Source organism: Dreissena polymorpha, chromosome 13 (genome assembly GCF_020536995.1).
Source record: "Dreissena polymorpha isolate Duluth1 chromosome 13, UMN_Dpol_1.0, whole genome shotgun sequence".
Lineage (NCBI taxonomy): Eukaryota > Metazoa > Mollusca > Bivalvia > Myida > Dreissenidae > Dreissena > Dreissena polymorpha.
The window spans coordinates 47,881,590-47,905,789 of record NC_068367.1 but is presented as its reverse complement, the minus strand read 5'-3'; the positions used below and the strand labels follow the sequence as shown (position 1 = coordinate 47,905,789).

The 24,200-nt window shown below is 35.4% G+C and overlaps 2 protein-coding genes across 3 annotated transcripts in view; one reads left to right on the top strand and one right to left on the bottom strand.

Moving 5' to 3' along the window:
• LOC127855806 (alpha-tocopherol transfer protein-like) overlaps positions 1–10,914 on the top strand; it is a 14,944-nt gene extending 4,030 nt beyond the window's left edge. Inside the window, exons 2-8 of the mRNA XM_052391617.1 lie at positions 2,606–2,755; positions 4,592–4,751; positions 5,640–5,701; positions 6,662–6,867; positions 7,089–7,199; positions 9,114–9,237; positions 10,051–10,914. Coding sequence (XP_052247577.1) covers positions 2,606–2,755; positions 4,592–4,751; positions 5,640–5,701; positions 6,662–6,867; positions 7,089–7,199; positions 9,114–9,237; positions 10,051–10,202 — 965 coding nt within the window. The 3' untranslated portion in view covers positions 10,203–10,914. The remainder of the gene's footprint in view (positions 1–2,605; positions 2,756–4,591; positions 4,752–5,639; positions 5,702–6,661; positions 6,868–7,088; positions 7,200–9,113; positions 9,238–10,050) is intronic.
• Positions 10,915–11,298: 384 nt separating this feature from the next.
• LOC127855807 (coadhesin-like) lies at positions 11,299–22,532 on the bottom strand. Of its 2 annotated transcripts, XM_052391618.1 has the most exons (8): positions 22,428–22,532; positions 19,930–19,983; positions 19,406–19,432; positions 19,071–19,250; positions 14,870–15,034; positions 13,685–13,855; positions 12,049–12,219; positions 11,299–11,495 (listed from the first exon to the last, which is right to left on the bottom strand). In XM_052391618.1, exons 1-8 carry the CDS (start codon positions 22,441–22,443, stop codon positions 11,347–11,349), a joined length of 933 nt encoding a protein of 310 aa, XP_052247578.1. In that variant the 5' UTR covers positions 22,444–22,532; the 3' UTR covers positions 11,299–11,346. The 2 variants fall into 2 exon arrangements, with proteins under 2 accessions (XP_052247578.1, XP_052247579.1); XM_052391619.1 differs by lacking the exon at positions 19,406–19,432.
• Positions 22,533–24,200: the final 1,668 nt, after the last annotated feature.

The following is a 24,200-nucleotide window of genomic DNA, read 5'->3' as shown; positions in this document are numbered from 1 at the left end:
GTAGTAGTAGTAGTAGTAGTAGTAGTAGTAGTAGTAGTAGTAGAAGTAGTAGTAGTAGTAGTAGTAGTAGTAGTAGTAGTAGTAGTAGTGTAGTAGTAGTAGTGGTGGTAGTAGTAGTGGTTGTAGTAGTAGTAGTAGTAGTAGTAGTAGTAGTAGTAGTAGTAGTAGTAGTAGTAGTAGTAGTAGTAGCAGTAGTAGTAGTAGTAGTAGCAGTAGTGGTAGCAGTAGTAGAAGTAGTAGTAGCAGTAGAAGTAGCAGTAGTAGTAGTACAAGTAGTTGTAGTAGTAATAGTGGCTGTTGTAGTAGTAGTAGTAGTCTTAGTAGGTGGGGTAGGAATAGGAGTAGGAGGAGCAGAAGGAGGTGGAAAAGGAGTAGTAGTAGTTTTGCTTTAGTAGTCTCTGTACAAGAAGTGGTAGTACTAGTAAAATCCACTCATCCGGGTTATCCTTGTTACCGGTATACATACGGGTATTGCTGTTAACTGCTTCGTTGCAAACCTTGAATGGCCAATTTACGTTTCCAAAATTCTATTGTGATAAAATCGCGGTTAAATGCATGCACGAATGGATTTGTGTTATGCTTACTCGCTTTAATTCGTGATATTAACTGTTGATCATGAACAAGAAATGTCTTTTTTTTTAAAGATATTCGGCGTATATATTGACTTTGAAATTAAGGTATAAAATGTACTTTTCTAAGCTATTAAATTTAAAACAATGGTTTAAGTATTGTTGTGTTCTTTTTCACTTAAAAGTCGCATATCCAGCGAATGAAATATTCGTCATGAAGTGCACTATTACAAGTAATAATAAACCACATAAAAGTGTTCGTAAATACAATTTTTATTTCATGTGCGTACTCACATGGCTAGTCCTTCTTGTTGACGCTCTCAAATATTAAGCAACTTTTTATATTGGTAATATACAAGACTGAACATTTGAATATAGTGACATAACAGCTATAAACATTTATTATTTTCTTTCTACACATTCAAACAAAGATTTATAAATAAACATTATTGTGAATTGATAGATCGTTGATTCATAGAACACTGCTACACACGTGGCATGAAGACATTGGTCTTATGACATATGCGGCCAGTGTAGCTCAAGCCCAGCCTTCGCACTTGCGCAGTCTGGTTAGGGGCTACGGTTTCCTCTATAAAAACACGCAATGTTTCAATGTATCTCTTGAGTATGCTCATCAGTATGCATACCCTGACAAGACTGCGCGGATGCGCAGGCTGGACAGGAGCTACGTTGGCAGCATAGAGCATATGTCCCATGTTTGCATGACGCGGGTCTTCATCAATCTAATTGCGCCTTGTAAATGAAACATCAAACCAGGATACTTTCCGCTAGAAAATTGAAGTTAAACTGTGTTATTTATAGCAAACTGGTAGGTGTCAGAAGCTTATTCTGGCTTTCAGGAAAGATTTTCAGACAAAATTACCGCGTACGTCACACATGTGTGGCTAGATAAATAAGCGATTTCCCTTCTATCATGGACACTATACTATGTCGGTAATTTTGCCTCACAATTCAAGACAAATGGCATTTACCGATAGGTTTTCATTCATGTCTTTCCCAAAAGTTCGTTTGATATATTGAAAGCAATATTGTGTTATCAACGTAAGGCGTTAATTATAGTACATTCCTCCTTCCCCTGACGATTTACTGACCCAGCACTGACCTTGAAAGTCTTTGGCATTCAATTTACCGGTAATGCGTGATTGTAACTTGGCAAAAATGAACTTGCGGAGACCAGTCCGCATTTCCCTACACTGATTAGTGCTACATCCTATTCTACAACGACTCGGCGATGTTGCCCGTTTTCCGGGCGATAATGCTCAAATCAGCCAATGGAATGAATTAAGTTTATTCGTTCAGGTCTGCTGGCGTTATGTAAAGGTCATTTAAGGTGCAAAGCTGAGTTAAACAGCTATGCCGAAACCAGAATGATACAAGGTGAGAAAGTGTGTGCAACCTTATGATAGGAATTCCCACTATTGTACCAAGTAAGTACGTATTTCGCTGTGATTTAAACATCAGAAACATACGGTATTTTGAAGAAATAATATTATTCCAGCCATATTATTTTAAGAAAAAAACAACCCGTTGAATACAATCAAAAAAGCTGTTTCTTTTTAGCCTACGAATTTTATTTCCGACTCATCTCCCTTACGAAAATGCTGTTTTGAATGGTATATGTTCTTAATGTTCGTTGTTTATTGTTGCTATACACACACACACGTGAATATCAATTCAAAGAAGTATATTTCATGACAGAACTGTTGTAAACCTCGTTGCAATATTTGTTTATTTTTACAATTATAAAAGTGATATTTTTCTGAAAATGTTATAATGTAACAAACTGATAGAAAACTCAACCTAGAGAAATACAATAAGTTAATAACAGTATGGCTCGATCTGATTAGATGAAACAATCAGCTGTTGCATATAATTTATGAATTAGAATTCCAAACCGTCAAAAGGGATATTGGACCAAGTTCACTGTTTCATGTTTTCAATGTTATACATTTCTTCTAAACACAAAGGACTAACTTGTTTTACTCGGTACTAGCTTAAATATGCTTCATGTTTAGGTGGCACACAATTCGTCAGCGTATTGGATGCTGCCAGTAAAAAGAAGGCACGAGATGAGCTAAATGAGAGGAACGAGAAAGACACGATACTGGCGGTACAGTCCCTAAGAGAATGGGCGTTACAGCAAGATTGGCTGAAATCTCCAACAGGTTAACTCTTAGTTTTTACATCACAGATAATTGTCCCAATAAATTTGCCCGTCACGCTGTTTCTATGCGGACAATTTTCAATTAAATGGTAATTTTAAATAATTTATTATGCGTTTGCTTTCAAATGTCTAATCACGCCATATATCGCATACGTTTCTATGCAAATACATTACTTATTATTCATTTTCGAATCTCAGGATACAGATTATCGGATTAATCGTCTCAGTATTTGTAAGAAAGCTGCGCATGATGAGCCTTTGTGAATTCCTTTTTTTTTTTCGTCGTGTGTTGTGCGTTGAGAACATTCGCTATGTGAACACTCTAGTGGTCACATAGCTTGCTCAATCTTCATGTAACTTGGTAAGAACATTTGTCTCGATGATATCTCAACCGAGTTCAAACAGGGTCACGTGGGATATTGAATGTCCAACCCTTTTCAAGAAACCTTTTAAGAACATTTTTCCAATAATATATCGACCTTGTTCAATACTGGGTCACGTGTGGTCAAAATCGAGATCACTTGGTCCAATTAAAGATGATGTTTGTAAACACTTTGGCTGCAAAATTTATTGTGCAATCTTTATGAAACGTAGACACATCACAAATTATACCTCTGCCGATTTCGATACTGGGTCATACGAGAACAGAACCTGACATCTCGGCGGATTTCAAAAGTTGGCCTCTTTGGCTCCCAAACTAGGTCACTAGTTCAAATTATAGAAAAAGCTTATGAAAACTCTGGAGGCAAAAATTTGTTTCTGCGATCTTCATGAAACGTGATCAGATTATTTCCCCAATAATATCTCGACCCGGCTTAAGACTAATCTTGTTGTGTCAAAATTCTAGTTTGCTCTGTCACATTGAAGAGAACTCTTGTGAACACTCTCAAGGACACGTTAACTGCCCGATCATCTTGAACATTTTTCAGACATTTTGTCACACGCATATCCCGCCGAGTTTGAAATGGGATCATTTTTGTTGTTTAAAGCTAGGTCCCTGGGAAAAATGAAAAAGCTCACGAATACTTTTAGGTGCAACAGTTATTGCAATATTTAACTGAAGGTTGTGATTAAAAACACCTCTAAGTAAAATAAAACAAAAAAAACGCGTCATTAAACTTGGTCAGAACATGGTGTCAATGATATAGCGGAGGCGATTGAAACTGGGCCATGTGGGGTCTTATATTAGGTCACTCACTGTATCAAATTAAAGAAAAAGCTTGAGACTCACGAATTTACATTTGTAACGCCATGTTCATTAAACTTGCTCTGAATATAAGTCTTCAGTCGTAAATAAGTGATTTCTCAGAGGAGTGATATATGGTTCCTGTCCCTGGTAAAACCTAACCGCAACAAGGGCTATAGTTAAACCGTTTCACACTATAGAAGTCACATGTTTGACTGGCTAATCGTGATTCGTGCCAGCCCTGAAGGTTCAAAAAGGTATTTTCTAGGATGGGTTCTAAAAATAATAGATGTTGGTTACAAACATTTCTTCCAGATGTTGATACATTTCTTGATCAAAATATATTGTGTTACTTTGTGAACACCACTTGTTCAGTTCCTTGGCTTCTCAGATGAGCGCCTTTGGGGCTTTACCCCTCTTGCTTAACCATCAGAAATATACGTTTTTACATTGCGCGTACTTGCATAATGACATTTACTAGTATACGATTAGTTGTTTCCTGTTTTAAAATGTCCACGTGTATGTGCTGTGAAACGGGAGTTTCGTGTATTATTATTTAATATCATTTATATCCACTTGCAAATTGAAGCAATGCAATTAATTAGATTTAAACATAATTGACGTAATCATAATCAGTATTTGTATTGTCAGACTACGCATTTCTGTTGCGGTTTTTGAGATTTCGGAAATTCAGCCAACTAGATGCGCGGAAGGCACTCGAGAAGTTTTGGACTGTGCGAACCGGAAGGCCAGACTGGTTCACAAACGAGGATCCGTTTGATCCTGTTCTTCTGAAATTAATGAGAATGGGGTACGTTGAAATACGTTCTCATTTACAACTAACGTTTGGTGAATAAATATTGGTATTGTGTTAAATATGGGCGCCCTTATCCCGATAAAGCACCCAATACCTTGCACTGACCGTTTCAATGCGATGATAAAAGTTTTATTCATGTGTGGATGTCCTTCTCGTGTGCGCTTTTTCCAATGTGAAATTGTTTAGGCAAATTGACAAGTGATATAAACAAAGTACCTTTTTGTAATGCAAACGGCGTTTCGTTTAGTTTATTTTTTCTACCGGTTTAACGATATTATGCGACGTGTTCAACAGTATTGGTGTCATATCACAAAGGTCAGTTAACCGACCCACTGTTAATGGGGTAAGCTGGTTTTACCAGTACTAACTTCACATAATTATGTTACTGACACCTCCCCTACTTGAATCGGAGGAAAAAAAGAATGGTCGTAGACAGGATTTCATGACCAATCTGTACACAAATTATGTTTCCGGGCCGTTTATCGAAGACTCGATACTCGATTGGTAGTCAAATATTGCGAGGAAATTATTACTGTTTATATTTTCCGCGATAATAATATTACCCATCATATAAGTTTAAGTATAATGTCATATCTAACCTCCATAGCATATCAGCCCATGTATAATACACTCATTACATTGTCAAATGCGCATTGCTGTACATACTATCAAACTGTAATTGGCTTTGACACCATCGCATTATGTAACATGCTAAAACTTTAGTTCAACACAAGCCGATTGTTTGTACGAATATAACATTGTTTTATCTAATGCAAAATATTTCTAACCCTACCCACGACACTTTTTTTCCGAATTATCACTGTTTTGATGCAAATTAATAACCCATATTGCATAATCGTATATATCCCATATTCATTACAGCGCATTTTACGCCAGCCCCAAGCGCGACAAGCACGGGAGAATTGTTATGTTTGGCGGGTTCGGTAAGTATTGCTGGCCTTTTTCCGTATGCACTCGCACAATATTACTCATAGGAACAAAGAATTTGGTTAAACTTGAGATAAATTTCATGTATTAGTATGTCACTCCTTATCGGATGATGTACATTCTTATAATGTTATATGCAGAACAAAGGGAATTCAATTAAAAGTCAAATTAATAGTAATAAAAAATCGTTCGCCGAATATTCATTAGTTTATCGCCTTTTCAATGATGACTGATAGTGCCATAATGACACGTTGCCAAGTGCAAAAGTCAATAAAATTTAAAATGCATATTGAACTGTACACCAACCTTCGAAGAGGGGAGTGTACATGTACATTGCTTTGCATCGGTCCGTCGGACGGATGGCCGATCCGTAGATCAATTTTTTTTCGCACAATATCTAACGAATTTTCCTTAACCAACAATTAGGCACATTGGTAGGTTTTTTACACGGGGTAAAGTGAAGAAATCCTTCGAGCCTTTTAGTTTAATATTTAAAACTCAAAGGCCAATGTGAATGACAATTGAAACTTTAAATTGAGAATACTTAGTTCACACACAATATCTACGTAATGCTTTGACCTAACTCATGCTATGAATGTGACGTGTGATACCGAGGTCATCAGTGCGATGTTAATGGTCCAAGGGGTTTCTGATTGGAAAGTTTCATGGTTTCGTTTTCGCGCAGTATCTATATAATCTTATAAATGCAATCGTTTAAATTGGCATTTACACGTGATACGGGGATTAAACTCATCGAGTTGCATTGAACAAGTCAAAGGTCAAGGTAACTGATACTTGCAGCATAAAATGTAGAACATGTGTTTGCTTAACAATATATACATAGTACTTTTGCCTACAATAATTCAAATTACTTTGCACTTAACTTGTGATGAAAGGAAAACGCATTACGCATTTACAAATATTAATTGTTAGTTCTGTCGTTCTTTTTCAAATAGAAAAACTGGATACCGAATTTTTTAAATCTGTTGGCGTTTCCAAGATGTACCATATGAGCGCACTGCTCTGTGATTGGTTGACATTCAACGAGCACGCGCAGGTCAACGGTGTCGTTTTTGTGAGCAATTACGCTGGGATCACTTGGAGCATGATAACGACCTTATACAATCCTGAATTCGAAAAGGAATTCACGAGTTATTTTCAGGTAAAAAATGTAATTTGTATTTCCGTATTAACAAATGACGTGTATATTAATGCAAACAATATGCATGCGTGTCTTTATTTTATTTGAAATGAAATAAGGAGTGAAAAAACACATAAATAATTATTGGCTTAAATATAATCAATGTCCTATAAATGATCAGTGATCGGTTGTTGCGCCTTTGTTTAATCACCGCATCAATTTATCAATTTTGGTTGTTACAGAAAAGTCTGCCAATACGCGTTAAGTCTTTGGACATATTCAACGAACCGCCTTTCTTTGACGCCATCTGGGCAATGGTTTCTATCATCCTGTCGAAGAAATTGAAGAGCAGGGTACTGTATATAGCCGTTCCTGTCAAATATTTAATACGTTATGTTTTGCGATGAGTTACTTTTCTCATCGTTTTGCTTCTAGTGCTTGACATTATTCTATTTCCTAAGACGTAAACATGAAAAAATTCTCAAAGAAGTGTATTTTCTCAAAAACTTAAACAACACAAGATACACGCGAATCGTCTTTATCTTTAAATTTTACAGTTTCTGCATTTTATTTTCAGGGACTATACTATGACTGAATGGGTCAAGTTCCCTCGGGGTACTACTTCCACGTTGCCCGGGTACTTTGAAGAATACTTCACCGTACACCAATTGTCAAATGATACTTTTGGGTACCCCGGTATACTTTCACATCTTTCTTGATAAAAAAATCTTACCCAATTTTTTTTCCTACCAAAAATTTTCGTACCCAAATTTTTTTTCGTACACAAAATTTTTGTACCAAATTTTTTTTTTCGTACCCAAATTTTTTTCGTACCCCGTTTTTTTGCATATTTTTTTCGTACCCAAAATTGTCGTACCCACATTTTTTTCGTAACAAAAATTTTCGTACCCTCATTTTTTTCTTACCCAAAATGTTCTTACCCACAATTTTTTCGTAACCAAAATTTTCGTACCTACATATTTGTTCTTACTCAAAATGTTCGTACCCACATTTTTCCCATATGGGTACGAAAACAAATGTGGGGACGAAAAGTTTGGGTCCGAATAAAAAATTGGGTACGAATTTTATTCTTATTAGGTAAGATTGGGTACCTGTAAGTATACCGGGGTACCCAAAAGTATCATTTGTAAATCGGTGTACGGTTAAGTATACTTCAAAGTACCCGGGGTACGCGGAAGTAGTACCCGGTGGGAACTTGACCCATTCAGCTACACTATGCCTAGGCATACATGTATAGTTGCATGTGAATACAATTCATTTGCTATTCTTTCAGGATTTTTTGCTAAATAGACCCACAGCACTATTATCGTTAATGGAACTACATAATTTGCAACTTAAAATATAATTGTATTTCTGGAAGAAGTATAGTTAAGTGATTTTAATCAAGGATATCATCGCAATCGAAAATTAAACATGATTGTATAAGTCTTAGAGCGTGTAAACATTAATTTGTTCGCGACAAAAACGGCGCGATTTAGTTTGTGTAGTTTCTTGTCGAAATAACTCCCATAAGGGTCTCATTAGGCTTCAAGCAATTGTTAAACTCTGTTTAATTCCTCTACACCATGCAGAACTCAATTGAAAAATCACATGATCAAAATATGACCAGATTAATGGAAATTGGCTACTAAAGTCAACAATTATGCGATGGAATAACATGACAAATGTATTGACATACATTGCATCAGCACTACCAATTTGTACAAAGCCTATGTACTTCACGAAAATGTACAAGTTTCTAATAATGTATTAGATAATTACCTGGATTTTATGAGTTACCGGTAATCATTTTCTGTAAACACTCTAATTGTACTCTATTTCATAGTTAATATTACACAATCATAACAGAGTGCTATATAAAGCATGAATGGTCAATAGGTTTACAGTAGCAACATGAATTTGTTCTTTATGAAACGATATCATACAAAAATAAACCAATAAGCATGGACTGAACTTGAACACTTTTACATCTATCAGAAAACGGAGTGTTTTCAAAGTGTTCGATGTATTATGTGACATTCAGGTTATCGTTAAAATGCTCCCAATCCCGTTCATATAAGACAGGCTACTGATAAAATTGAACAATTCTAAAATCTGTTATTAAATTATGTTTAAGTTGAAAATGTTTCAACCAAAGCAGCCATGTTTCTGTTGTACTAGTCATATTTTGATCACGTGGTTCCCTGCTGTCGTTGTTTGCATTGCATTGTTTTTAGATAATATAATAATATTGAACTATTTGTCAGTTTCATCTACACGGGAAAAGCTTGGTGAAGATATACAACGAAATAGGTTACGAATGCATCCCAGACGAGTATCTACCTGACGATTATGAAGGCCCCAGGGTGGGGACTATTGCGCAGGTTGTTGGTAAGTGACAATAGAATGTATTGCGTACCATTGTTTATAAGACTTCTACATTGCAATAGCGTTAGGCAAGTTTAATAATGCCATAACAGCATATGTTTGTTCTAAAAGCATACTCCATTTAGTTCTGAAGTAAATATATAGAGATAGTCACGATACTTTAACATATTTATCTTCACATTATATGCCTATGGTAATGTTTCAACTGTTCGAAAGCCAGATGGTACTGTGGTAATCTTGCTTAAAATATGACCTTTTGTGATAAAATGTCACACCGGAGATATTATAAATAAAAGGGGAAAACTACCCTTTCAAATAAACGTTAGTATTTTAACGAGCCCACTTGGTGTTTGGTAATATCAATGTTGATGTATGATTATTCTGCACGAAATTTTCTTTATTAAAACGCGGTATATCGAAATATAGATGTATACTAGGTTAACCCATTTATGCCTAGCGTCTAGAAAAAAGGCCTTGGCAAACAGCGTAGACCCAGATGAGACGTCGCATGATGCGGCGTCTCATCAGGGTCTGCGCTGTTTGATTAAAGGAAGTTCTGTAAGAAATATTCTAAATATAGAAATAAATAAACTAGACATCCCTAATTTTGGTAATAAATTAACCCAGTTTAGAAGGATGGGAGAGTCCACTATGCATAAATGGGTTAATACGCGAGCTTATTATTGCAGTGGCATACGCCTTCCTGTTAAATCGAGTAATGCCTGGACAAAACAATCCTCACTCTCTAAATGTGGTATAGAGCAAGGCTAACGTTTCAATTCAATTTAATTTGGAACGCACACACCTTTCTTTCAGAAACGATGATAGAAGACATGCGTCGTCCTGAATTCCTGACATACATACGGGACCTTTCCAGCGGAAAATATGGCGTCGATAAATCCCGCATACCCGCGAAAACTAGTGACGAATCTCCCGCGGCCTCGTACAGAAAAATAAACACAGACTAATGTATTCAGAAACTACATGTGTCCGATGAATTGGACGTGCGGTATCTAGGTGCGACGAAATATAAATGAATAGTATTATTTCAGACTAATACATCAATAATGAGACGCCTTTTACGTTCATTTTTTTAATGTTTGTTTCTACATGTTGTACATTGTTTGAAATTATTACGTATATTTGAAACAAACTCGAACACATTCAAAATCATCACTTTCTCGAAATTCTGCCCAGTCCTTTTAAGTTTCGAGTGTTTGTTGAGTTGTTGTTTTCGCCGTTTTCAACAGTTTTTAGTTTTTACACGTCGGAAAGATTGGTCAAAACAAATATTTCATGATCAGTCTCCCAACAAGTTTTGTGGCCGGAGATTGATCGAAGCCGCTCTCCTCGGATTTGTATTGTAGCTCTCTACCAATAGAGCTATCATGTCCGGTTTGAAGTTAATACATTATTATTTAATAAAAGTGTATGTTTTTTTGTGTGATTAATATTAATTTGGATGTAGCATGTATCTGTTTGAATTTATGGAAGAGAAATGGATGCGACATTTAATGGTGCTTACAATTGAAAAAGTGCATGTTATTTCAAAACATACCGTTTCTGTAAATTGTCCCTTCATGTGATACGATATTTTCTGTCGTTTTGCATTATTCTCATACATTATTGAATCTCCTCGTGTTTTATCTTTTATTTTTAAATAAAATTACAGTTTATGAATATAGGGAGTTTTAAATGAGTTCTTTTAATAGTTTGCCCCTTTTCATGTATGCCCTTAACCATGTGTTTACTAGTTATATTCATTTTGAAAGGATGATAATGATGGCGCTATGCGTTCACAATGGCATAGACAAAATGTGTCGTCATTTTAGTGTACAGATATAGTGAAGAAAATAGTCTAAAATTAATTATAATTTGCTTTAAATGCGTATGTATCCATTCAACCTCCCTTACCCTCATACCACGTCTTATGCAAACCACACACAATAAAATGTGTCCAAAATATTCATTGGTATGTGAATATATTTCTTTCGATTATGAATTATGAAAAAAGAGCAACATACGATTGAACTCAGAACTGCTAAAGAGAAAAAAGACAGCAGCTTTCGGTATACTTGAAATTTAATAAATGTGTATATTCTTGGTGGGCATTCAAATGCAGATTAGCGCGGTGCAGTTCACGATAACCTGTGCGTTGCCCGGGCAGTCAACGTCACGACCGGTACTGCAGTGACGTAAGCGTTCACGTGTCCCTTCTCCGCAGGAGACCGAGCAAGATCCCTCAAACCAGTGGCTCCATTCTGAAAGGAGGAATTAGTTGGAACTGACAAAAAGACACAAACTGAAATGATAAGAAGAGGATTTAAAGGGATCTGTCCACATAATGGATGATTTACTATTTTCAAACATGGTTAAATACACCCCAAAATCCCACAAGAAAAGGGAAACGTGTAGAAGATGTAGTAAACTAAAATTGAAATTAGTTTTCATGCTTACTGACAATGATCAATCGAAATAAATAAATTATTGAGTGTTTTTTTATATATATTTTATTCAGTATTATTATTAAATGATTATTCGAAAGATAGAGAACCTTCTATACACCATTCTTTATGTACAGAGGACATTGTATATGAATGGCCGAGTGCCTAACACATATGCTCTGATCAGACAAGCAGCATTTTCTATTCCAAAATTAAATGTTATGAATAGAACATTCTAATGCAGAACATTATGAAGACTAAATCGTGACGATTATATGCACTTAATCATATTTACCATTTCACAAGTAAGGTTTCAACAAAAATATAGAAAATGTAAATTTTATCATTAAATAGTTTGACTTAGACGCACCTGCGCACGGTCCGTAAGAACAGTCGTGAGTTTCCGTACTCATTTCCGAGCAATTCCGACCACCATTCGAAGGCGCCGGAGAGGTGCATGTGCGGTCACGTGATATCGTTCCGAGTCCGCACGTTACCAAACACCTTGACCAGTCCGTCCATGAACTCCACTGACCATCAACTGGACACAACGATTTTATAAAATACCAGTTCATTTTTAAACTCTTCGTTATATTAATGTACGACCTTTAAATCTCACTGATATTGCAAAATAAATAAATTAATTGGCGTATTAAGTCATGTACATGTGTAAATAACGGGAACTTAAGGTTAACACCTGGTATATCCGTGTCATTCTTTACGTTGTCTTTCCGAATCTGGATCTACAATAACTTCAAATGTTCTAAAGCTAGGCTGATAAAACTTGGTTGGCGAGATGGGAAATATGCACATTATTTCAGTGTTTTTTTTCTTCAGACAAAACTGTGTGCGCCATGTTTTCGGAAATAATTGAAAAATAAAATTCGGATCCAGCAATAGCTAAAACGATACTTAAGCTATGTCCATATAACTGTGAATGGATAGAAGGCAAGATGGAGAATACGAAAGTTTTTTTTAGTTTTTTATTCGTCATATTTTCGTTAGGTTTGATTTGCGTTACCTAGGCATGTATGAGTACAGATATATTGTTGCAAAATAATTGAACGCTAAAATTTGGACCCTGTATGTAATTAACAAAAATATACATCGGCTACTTGATGTAACTTAAATATGTGGATAGATGACCAAATGGAAAATATAAAAAGTTATTTCCTTTTTGTCCGTGTGATAACTCAAAATGAACTTATTGTATGACAGGTTGAAACTCACTACGTGAATAGACGGTCGTATTGGAAATATGCATATTATTTTAATTAGTTCGACAGAAATACGGGTAAACTAAAATTAAAATCCTACCACATCTCAAAAAGTTTTAATGTTGCTAGGATTACAGAAATAATTGAAAACTAAAGACTGGATAGAGCGACAACTAAACAACATTAGCAAGGTTGATGTAATTCAGTATGTGGATAGACGCCAATGTTTATGTTGAATTTATTTCAGTTAATCTTCGTATTCAAGTTATGGCTACTTTAATTATTAACAAAAAATAAACTACATACTGAATCCTGTCTGAGATAGCCCCAAAAGGACTTAAGCTAGGTGTATTAAACTCGTTTTGTGGATAGAGGGCCATATGCTGACGTTATTTCAGTTTAAACATTTTTTTGGTATGTCTACATGATAAATAAATAGAAAATAAAACTAGCATAACTAAAAAGTACAAACCTAGGTTAAAAAAATTATGGAAATCCCGTTCCTTAACCGATAACATTTATCCGGTAGGATAAGTTGTATACAAACACACAACGCATCAAACATCGCAATAACATCGATAATTTGTTTTGGGCTGTTTATTAAGTATACCAAATTACGTTATTGTTTTTAAGTGCCGGTACAGATTTTTAATATTTGATGAACGGTCATGGGCGCATATCGTTGTGCAAAGCTGACATGTCACAATTGTTGTCATTTGGTTTCAGCGAAGTTGTAAACCGCATACCTTTAATCATCATTATAAATGCAAGAAAGGAAATGCAACTCACTGATACATGACTGGGCGTTGCATGCCTGTCTGTCATAGCTGTCCCCATGACAAGGCGCCCCGGGGGCGGACGGTATCGGGTACGAACAGGTGCGGGAGCGAATCGTCATTCCGGTTCCGCATGAATGGCTACACGGGGTGAATGGCGACCACGGTCCCCAGTAGCCGTCCACTTCAGTAAAGAAAAGATCAAACGCAAATAATACAATTACAGAAATAATTGTTCCTGCGTTACCTTAGCGAAAACATGTATGGTGTTTGTCTTACTCCTATAATCGATTAACTTCCCTAAATTAAAAAAAACTGCAATCACATAAATGGAATAAATTTCTATTAGAAATTCTTCCAAAATTGCATAAAAAGGTAATAGTTTGATAAAAATGTCATTTGATATATGGTTTGAATCCACCATCAGCACGTGGTTTGTAAAAGCGGCAGTGATTTGATAAAAGCTATGAACGGGGATATACGAATCTTCGTATCAACAAAACACGTGTTCATGGTCGAATTAAAGACTCTATAAAGCTCAAAATCAACGAAAATTTCGTAAAGTATTTCGTTAAATAAAGCTAACACCTAAACAATCAGTGTTCCTTATAGAAATAGCCACAATTTCAACGCTAGATGTGGTATGATTACATAGATTTGTGTAGATACTAAATGCCCTTTTTTATTTATTTGTGACACAATCAATTCCATTAAAATTTCCCGTGAATATATCTAGTCATACGACACACGAACACTAAAATGATACCATGTTAGTGTTCGTGTGTCGTATGAAAAGATATCTTTGCGGGAAATTAAAATGGAATGAAATATGTTAAACAATAATAAAAACGAGCTTTTTGTATCTACAAACATCTTTTTTACCAGACCACATCTGGCGTTGAAATTTCGGCAATTGCTATTAGGAACACTGATTTTTAATTGTTTAACTTTATTTTACGAAATATTGTACGAAATTTTCGTTGATTTTGAGTGTTAATGGGGCGTTAAACCATATATATAGGCTGTACGTTTGGGCGGTCTAGTATGATGCTTAATGTTCTTGTTTGCTAAGTAATAAGAGATATTCTATCACTCATGGTACCTTGGTAAGGGTAAAAAAACAACAATAAAAAAGTGGAATGTCTTAATTTAGTATACGACTCAACAACATAAGAATATTATTAAAGAAACACTTTACCTGGACACGTTCCCATATTGCAAGAAGCCTGTTCTGTTGATGGCCCGTGGCACGTGCCACTTCCAGTCAAGCAAGTGCGATACCTCCGTTCGAATCCTTGACCGCACGTGACCGAGCACGATGAATAGCTCGTCCACTCCGACCAATGATCATTTATTTGAACCGCTTTTTACAACGAGAAACATGAAATGTTTTATCCTAAAGGACGAAAAAATAACAACATTATCAGAGGATTAAATTACAATACTTTCTTAAAAGTCTGAGAAAGGGCTATTCTTTTTATCATCACGCTTTTCAAAAAGCGTGGGGATATTGTGGTTATATCCGCCGTCTGTCCGTCCGTCCTGGCCAATATCTCCTCATACACTATAAGCACTAGGGCCCGTATTCACCAACCGTTTCTTAGACTTAAGAATAAAGAATAGACTTAGAACCAAGAAATATGTGTTCAGTGTTTGAATATATACATGACACCACTGGTGATTATGTCATTAACAAAATGTTCTATGTGAAGAACAATATAGAAAGAGATGTTTACAGCAGAGTTTGACTCACAATTAAAGAAATTATTGAATATTCTAATTTAAAGAATTTTCTTTATTCTTAGACTTAATTCTAAGAATTGTTTGGTGAATACGGGCCCTGAACCTTGAAACTTACACACATGGTAGCTATGAGCATATGTGCGACCCTGCACTATTTGGAATTTTGATCTGACCCCTGGGTCAAAAGTTATGGGGGTTGGGGTGGGGCCGGGTCAGAGATTGTCACTCATTTTTATGCCCCCGGTATGGTGCCTTGGCCATAACATTTGCAATATTGAAGATAGCAATTGATATTTGGCATACATGTGTATCTCATGGAGCTGCACATTTTGAGTGGTGAAAGGTCAAGGTCATCCTTCAAGGTCAACGGGAAAAAAAACACAAAAAATCCTAGGAAAGTAATCGGCTTTAAAGGGAGGTAAGTATGAACCTGCCAAATGTTTTTTTTTAAATTAATCAAAGCGGCACAGGAGGGCGCATTGTGTTTCTGACAAACACATCTCTTATTTTATGTTATTTTACATTAACTTCTTCATTTCTACACCGATTTACTTCAAATCGATACTGAATATCTCTTATGACAATATGGTCAATCTCAACTATGCATGGCCCCATTAACAACCCTGTGGTGCCCCCTGGGTCAAACATGCGGCATGGGGATACGCGTAGGCCTCTGCCGAGCCATTTCTAGTTACATGTTTATTTGGTCTAAATGTGAATGTCTTGAGAGCTTTCATAATAATAAACTATACGATTTAAGTGTGAAGTGTGAAGAATATGATTGTCTGTATATATTTTAAGTATCATTAATGCTGACATATATTAATTTTATTAAAGAAATTAAAAATACGTTTTAAGTGTGCAGGATCACGTGACTTTGTGGGGTTCACAATTTAACGTTAATGGATGTAAACTCACCGGTAGGTGGTGATTTTCAATTAATGAAAAATATTAAGAATGTCAACTAGTGCATAAATGAAATATTTTTATGCTTGTTATGACAATGTGAAATACGTCAGAATAACTTTATTTAATTAGCAAGTGTTCTTGGCCAAAAATTCGATGTGTACAACATTCATGTACACGGTTATGTTTACATCCTTTTCCCAACCTGTCAATTTCAGACTTATTCAAGGATTTATTCTTAAATCTTAAGATATCGGTACAAACTGCAAGGAAAACTGTGTTTATGCACTATAGATTTTTGCAAATATATTTGAATATCTTGAGATATTTGTAAAAATGAAGCTCTAACCGGTGTGTTTACATTCTGTCAAGCCCGTGTGTAAACCCTTGTGAACCCCGTTGATAATGCACCCTGATTTCTCTTTATTCCATTGGACTTTGGCCTCCTCAGTTGTATTGAGCCAAGATGAATACCAGACAATTTGTCGAGGGTATTGATTAGATCATAATCTTGTGTCAAACGTTATCGTAAAATCTAAAATATTATGTGTGTATATCAGAGTTTATTTACAGGTCGTACCTGCCTCTTCACGAAGTCTTTACAGCCCGACCTGCTCTAAAATATTATAATCCGAATAAGTGTTTATACAGAGTGCGACATCTTGTTTTCTTGACCAACTTGCCAATTTGATAACGTTGAGTTTCGGTAAAAATAGAAAAGAAAACGATTACTGTCTATCTTTATTCGTGTTCAGAACATTCTTCAATTGTACATCTGCGACAGTTTTACATTTGATGGAGCATTTTCAATACTTCAATACACCAATCTCCTCAACGTTTTTAAATTGTGACAGTGAATTTTTGTTGTAAAAACTCTATGTTAAGTTAAGTTGCATGCGCGTAAACTGTCGTACCAGATTAGACTGTGCAGTCCGCACAGGCTAATCAGGGATGACACTTTCCGCCTAAACTTGATTTTCGGTAAAAGGAACTTCATTGAAACTAAAAATACCATTAAAGCGGAAAGTGTCGTCCCTGATTAGCCTGTGCGGACTACACAGGCTAATCTGGGACGACACTTTACGCACATGTATTAAGCCCAGTTTTCTCAGAACAAAGCTCATATTCTGTTCGGATAAAGAGGACTCAAACACCCGCAAATCAAGTTTCAACTCCACGACGTATTTATGTTAATCCAACCAAGCACTCGAATGTTTATATTTTCACCTGGTGACTACGCATCAAAGAGAAATTAGCACGAGTATACAACTTCGTAGCTAATGGTAAAATCATAATAACAGTCAAATAATAAGAAAATATGTGTATTTTCGGGGTATTACAGTGAAATAATATTCACAGTAAAGTGAGAAAAATGCAACCGCTCGTGAAATAAATAATTGTCTCACTTTACTGAAAAAAACAAATACCATCTATATATGTGTTTCAATTTTTAATTGATCTCACGATATTTCTCCCTCATTTTTCGAGTTGTTGATCAGCTTCAATAGAATTAGAATACAATTGGTGGATTTTACAAAACTAAAACATTACCGGTAGATGATGGAAAAAAGAGAGGACTTGATTAATATTCAACAAGGAATAAATTAAACATATCGGATAAGTTACATAAATATATTATCCAGGGCTCATATCTTTTTTATCTTCTTACATGTATATTATTAACATGAAACAACAATAAACACTCATATGTTATAAAATAAACAACAAATTAATCAACCGTGAATTGAGGGTGTATCAATGATATTATAGTATGTAAAAACAATATGTTTTTGTGAAACACTATGTCCCCATATATATCACCTTGAAGGATGACCTTGACCTTTCACCACTCAAAATGTGCAGCTCCATGAGATACACCAGCATGCCAAATACCAAGTTGCTATCTTAAAAATTGCAATCGTCAATTAGATGAGCGATTTTGACCCATATATTTGACATTTGACCTTGTAGGATGAACTTGACCTTTCACCACTCAAAATGTGCAGCTCCATGAGATACACATGCATGCCAAATATCAAGTTGCTATCTTCAATATTGCAAACGTGCACATTAAATAAGCGATTTTGACTCATATATTTGACATTTGACCTTGAAGGATTACCTTGACCTTTCACCACTCAAAATGTGCAGCTCCATGAGATACACATGCATGCAAAATATGAAGATGCTATCTTCAATATTGCAAAAGTTATGGCAAATGTTAAAGTTTGACGCAAACAAACACACAAACAAACCAACAGACAGGGCAAAAACAATATGTCCTCCACTATAGTGGTGGGGGATATAAAAAAACATTCGCGCGCATTATATAGTTCAATATGCGTTTCCAAAAAAGTATAAACGATTATTTTGTACAAATCTTACGAGGTGTCATTGGACCACAATGACCGCACGATGCTGCGCAATTTTCGTACGCGAATTGAGACACTACTTAATATCATCCAAAGCATCATCACCGACACTAATCTCGATGTTCGTAAATGCGTCGCTGACGTTCCAGTCCGTGCTTTTTTATTGCAACTATGTCAGTTGAAAACCTATATTTTTCCTATATTCTTGTTAGAAGTTAAAGGAATGTCAAAAAAAAACATTATGTTGACAATGAAATAGATGTATTGTTATAATATAATTCGTCCTTCTTTCAAGTGTAAACAACATAAGCAATCAACATCATTGTTAAATGGCCGACAAACAAAGAGCGATCAACATTTTAATCTTAATAGATATACCTTGAGTATACGGACAACTGCAGCCGCTATAGTACTGCGCAAGACCATTCCCGCAAGCAAACTCCGGTACCAGTTGCCCGGTGTCAGCTACGCACATGCGGTAATTTTTCTGTAGGTGTGCAGAGCAGTCGCAAGGTGAAACAGACCAGGGGCTCCAATGATAACTGTTCCCTGAGTCCACTTATGTAAAATACACGAGTTAAAAATCAAGTTTGGTTTAAGCTGGTAACCATTTGTATCCGTTTAGAACAAATTAATGATATCTGTTGTAAGGCGGACAACCGTGTTAGCGAAGGTTTAATGATCAAATTCAGGACTTTAATTAAATAACGTACCTAGGAACCGCTCTAAACGATTTATTTCTGAAATTGAATGCAAGAGAAGCAATTGATTGGAATCGTGCTGATTTCTGTAAGATAATAATCTGGTTTTTGGTTAACATTACTATACGTTAAAATAAGTGTTACGGCGTCAAGTTTTAAAATAATTATGATTGTAAACAGTTTTTATTTGCCCCAAAACTATGATGGTGTCAACTAGAAAAAAATCCATCAAGCTTAATACATTTCAGAAATGGAATATTCTGTATATACATGCAGGTAGTTATTTAATATGAGAACGAACTAGACGACATAGCCTTCAAAACAGCAAAATCCTAACAATAGTTTTCGCAAACTTTAATAACAATCATTAAGTCAAACTGGCCCAATTTTAAACAATATTGGATATAATTTATATATTGTGAAATATATTAAATAGAGCACAATCAAGTCGTCAAGACCAGTTACAGTAACGTCACACGTTTCAAGCGATGACGTTTCTTATAAAGCGTAGATATGCAATCGAAAACGCCACCGACCTGCATTGCTTGAGGCCCATGACAGGCAAACGGTAAGAAAAGCAGCAACACCATCTGAAGTAAAGATCACATTGTAGCCCCATGCTTTTTACTTTATCTGACGATGTTGTTTTGTGTTGTGTGTGTGTTTGTGAGAATGTGTTCTTCAAACACCACAGAACCCACCAAAACGACCAAATATGCTATAACAACAAACATAATAACAGTGCAGTGCTAGCGAAACTATGGCTAGTGCTGTTAGATTTATTAAATTGTGTTGTTTATTATGCCACGAGTGCACAATTACATTATAGACTCTGACCCAGTTTTTATTGGTATCATACCCAAAACCGATAACCCATTTCCAAAATGTGCCTGACGCTGAACGATAACACAATGTTAGCTCCGCCCGCATTCGGGATTATTAAGCTTATCTGCATTGTTAAATCATTCCTTATTAAAGACCGCTTGGAACTTTTTTTGAAGACAATCGATCTGGGACAGAGGCTTAACAGGTATTTATGAATGATGTGAGATTTCAAAGTTTGACACTCAAATATTTTACTAAATTTACATTCGTGAAATAGTACGTGAATGGTAAAGAAACGGCAATGTTAAACATATCATGAAAATATCATTTCAACAATGCACCATTTTAAAAGTTAATTTGAAACAATAATGTGCATGTTTTAATGCAAAAGTTTAAAGTCTAACCATAACTTCTACATTCCACAATAATTCAATGTGATAATTAGAGTGTAAATCATGTTAAAGCTGGTTTGTCGTTGCGTTTGCAACAGAGTAACACAATCGAACTACATAAGTGTGTTAAAAGTTTGGATTGCAGCCGTTAATGTCCCACAACTTTCGCAATAAATATACGCCATAAATTGAGAATACGTCATGAAACTGATCCATTTTCGTTACAATGTGATAATTATGTCCTAAAACAATTGCTTAAGATTATTATTGTTGATGGTTGCCCCCCAAAATGCAATACAAATCCACATCACAAACGCAACGAAAATTAAAAATGCAACTCCGTAATCATTGAATGTTTGCTTTCACCACCGAGTTGATCATTCCATCTTGCTCAAGAGTATTCGTCAGTATTTTAAATTGAATGCACCATTTCAAGGTAAAAAAAATGTGAATCAAAGACTCTCTTGTTAAAGAGGCCTTTTCACAGATTTTGACATATTTTGAAGTTTGTCATTTAATGCTTTATATTGATAAATGTAAACATTGGATTTTAAAAGCTCCAGTAAACAATCAAAAATAAAATGTAAAAAAGTAAAAAATAAGTTGCCCGCACCAGGGCTCGAACCAGTGACCCCGGAATCATGGAGTAAAAACGCATTAGCCTACTGAGCCATCCTTCCAAGCATACATGAGACGCGCATATTATACGTTATATAAGCAATCTTCGTAGTTTCACAAATTTAAACGATAACATCAGAACTCTTCAAATTATTCAATCGTTTCTCGTTATAACGCTTTATAATTTTTTAGGTTTTTAAAGCATCAAAGGATGCATATAATTGCTATATTAGACCATGGTAAATGTTCAGTAATACTATTTACTCACAAATATCATAACTAAAACGAAAATTTACGAATCTGAAACAACTTTTTTCAATTTTGTGTTTTTACCAAACCGTGAAAAGATCCCTTTAAGAATTTGTGGTAATTTATAATGGTCATGATAGCTCATTTTGTGTTTTTGTAACATTTCACACTTAGGAAACCACCATTTCATAGTGTTAATAGATAAACGATATAATGTTAGTTTTGTTATATTAATCTCACAACATGTAAGACTTTCTCGCTTAAATTTTTCCCCAAAATTCAACGTATATTGAAATGTCATTTTTCATGATGTTATCTAGAACCATTTCGTGTTCAATACAAATCGATCTATGTTGACGTCGTCAATCCGTCTCATTTGCACATTGTGCTGTACTGTAAATCGCTAGTTATTTTATTTGTTATATCTTACTCGTGTAAGGGCTAGCTTTTAACTATGTTTGTGCAAAAAGAAACGTAGTACTATAATATAATAGTCTTGTATTATAATTAATGTATGGTTGGTGTCTATTCATATCATATGATACCAGAATACTTTGTCATGGCGCGCTAAAGGACACTCCAAGCCTCGCCTTTTCCTACGCCATATCATACTCGTCTGCTATCACATGTTATTAAAGGTCACCAACCATATATTCTGCATTGCTACTTCTACTTCTACTTTTGCTTATTCTCATCTCAGAAAAAATGTCTCATAATGCTTGTGCGTAAAGTGTCGTCCCAGATTAGCCTGTGCAGTCCGCTTTAATCGGTATTTTTCGTTTTAAGGAAGTCCCTTTTTACCGAAAATCTAGTTAAAGCGGAAAGTGTCGTCCCTGATTAGCCTGTGCGGACTGCACAGGCTAATCTGGGACGACACTTTACGCACAAGCATTATTCCCAGTTTTCTCAGAACAAGACACAAATTATCAAAGTGTTTAAGAACAACTTACACAAAACAAAACTCATTCTTATCCGACTACAAACATTCGAGTCTGCTTCGTATGTAGTAAAGACCGTCGGTCTCAATGTTTACTTACTGTGACCCATCTGATACGTTCTTATCTCGCCATCTGTCCACCACAAAAATTTCCGTGGTTTGACGAAGTACAAAACACATTTAATGAGGCCGATTGGTGAATTTAAATGATAAGCATTTTAAGTAAACGTTACGCTGAATCATTTTGCCATACAAAAATACTTGGTACATCAAATGCGTATCACAATTAGCATTTCATAACATCCATTAGCATCAAATACGTATTTCAAATAGTCGATTTCAACAAATGAACGAAATACATAACTTACTATGTATTGAGTATAAAAATACGGTGTGGCATTAATATGCAAACGCAATTGATTTGTTCGAGTAAAGAGCATCTAAAATCTCTGAAGACACGTATTTGAAATGTATTGTGGGATTCGAACTCACTTCTGATTCTCCCGCCGAGTGATCATTGTCACGGAACCACTTTTATCTAAATAAAATGTTTATCATGTTAAAAGTAATTCACATCGCGATAAAACAGATGTATATCGGGAATACTTGGTTTTCCTTTCCATACACTATTCGTTAGATACAGTTGTTAAGAATACCTTAATATCGCCTTAATGTTCCAGTATAATAGCTATTCGGTAACACGTCTTCGCCAAGCATAGCTAAAATATAGCATAGATTTTACGATTTGAAATAATAAGTAAGTGGAAAACATTTCACGTAATAAGCGTTCCAACGAACTGTTATGCTGATACGAAAATAAGACTGCGGCAATGCAAATGCACTGCAAATAACAGCTTAGAGATTTTGATCATTGTTGATGTTTTGCCCAGATCTCTGTGATATGATTGTTGAAATATTTTATCTTAAAGAGTTAGACACCCCACGCAAATGCATCTCATCCGGATAACCATAGCTTATTCTCGGTGCTTTCATCATGTGTATTATTAGTTACAATGTTAGTTACTGATGGTGTATGGGATTTACACCATCCGTAATTTCATACCATACGAGAGGGAAGAGGCCATCATTTACTAACTGTGTAACGATTATATCTCAACCGACAACTCGATTACTTGGGGTGTATGGAAATTGCTCGTGGTGTATGGAAAATACACCATGGGCACGTGACCGCTCTCAGCCAATCGGATTAGGTCATTTTTATAGGACATCTATTCTAAGTATAAACTCCAATCATTAAGTATATGTAGAACATGTTTGGAATGGCAGGCACGTTTTATTGATGTCATTCATTGAAATAAACTAGAACATTTTGCAACAAAGAGAATTTTTAATGTCCGAACTTTTTTAAATACCTTAAAACACCAACGTGTAATAGTGCTCAGATATTAATAAACAATTATTTGAAACGTTAATAAAAGATCTATACATATTTTTATTGTTAGATCTTTAATTCAAGACTGCGTAAGATCACAGGCTATCTTGCTGTCCTCTTTAGCATGACGTTATCACTCGTTCTACAGCTTTTTTCCCATAAATATGATTTTATGACTGCGTATAATCAAATTGAAAACAAGTGAATTGTGAAATACAGTTTCGCTCATTATTACAGCTTTAATAAAACAAGTGATGAAGCGATGAAATAATTATATAATAGATTTATCAAATATTTGTCAATGCAGCAAGTAGACTCTGACATTGTTATCCTTGCATAAACCATTACTATTTCTTTACGTAATGCAGCATTTAAACAATAATTATAATTGTG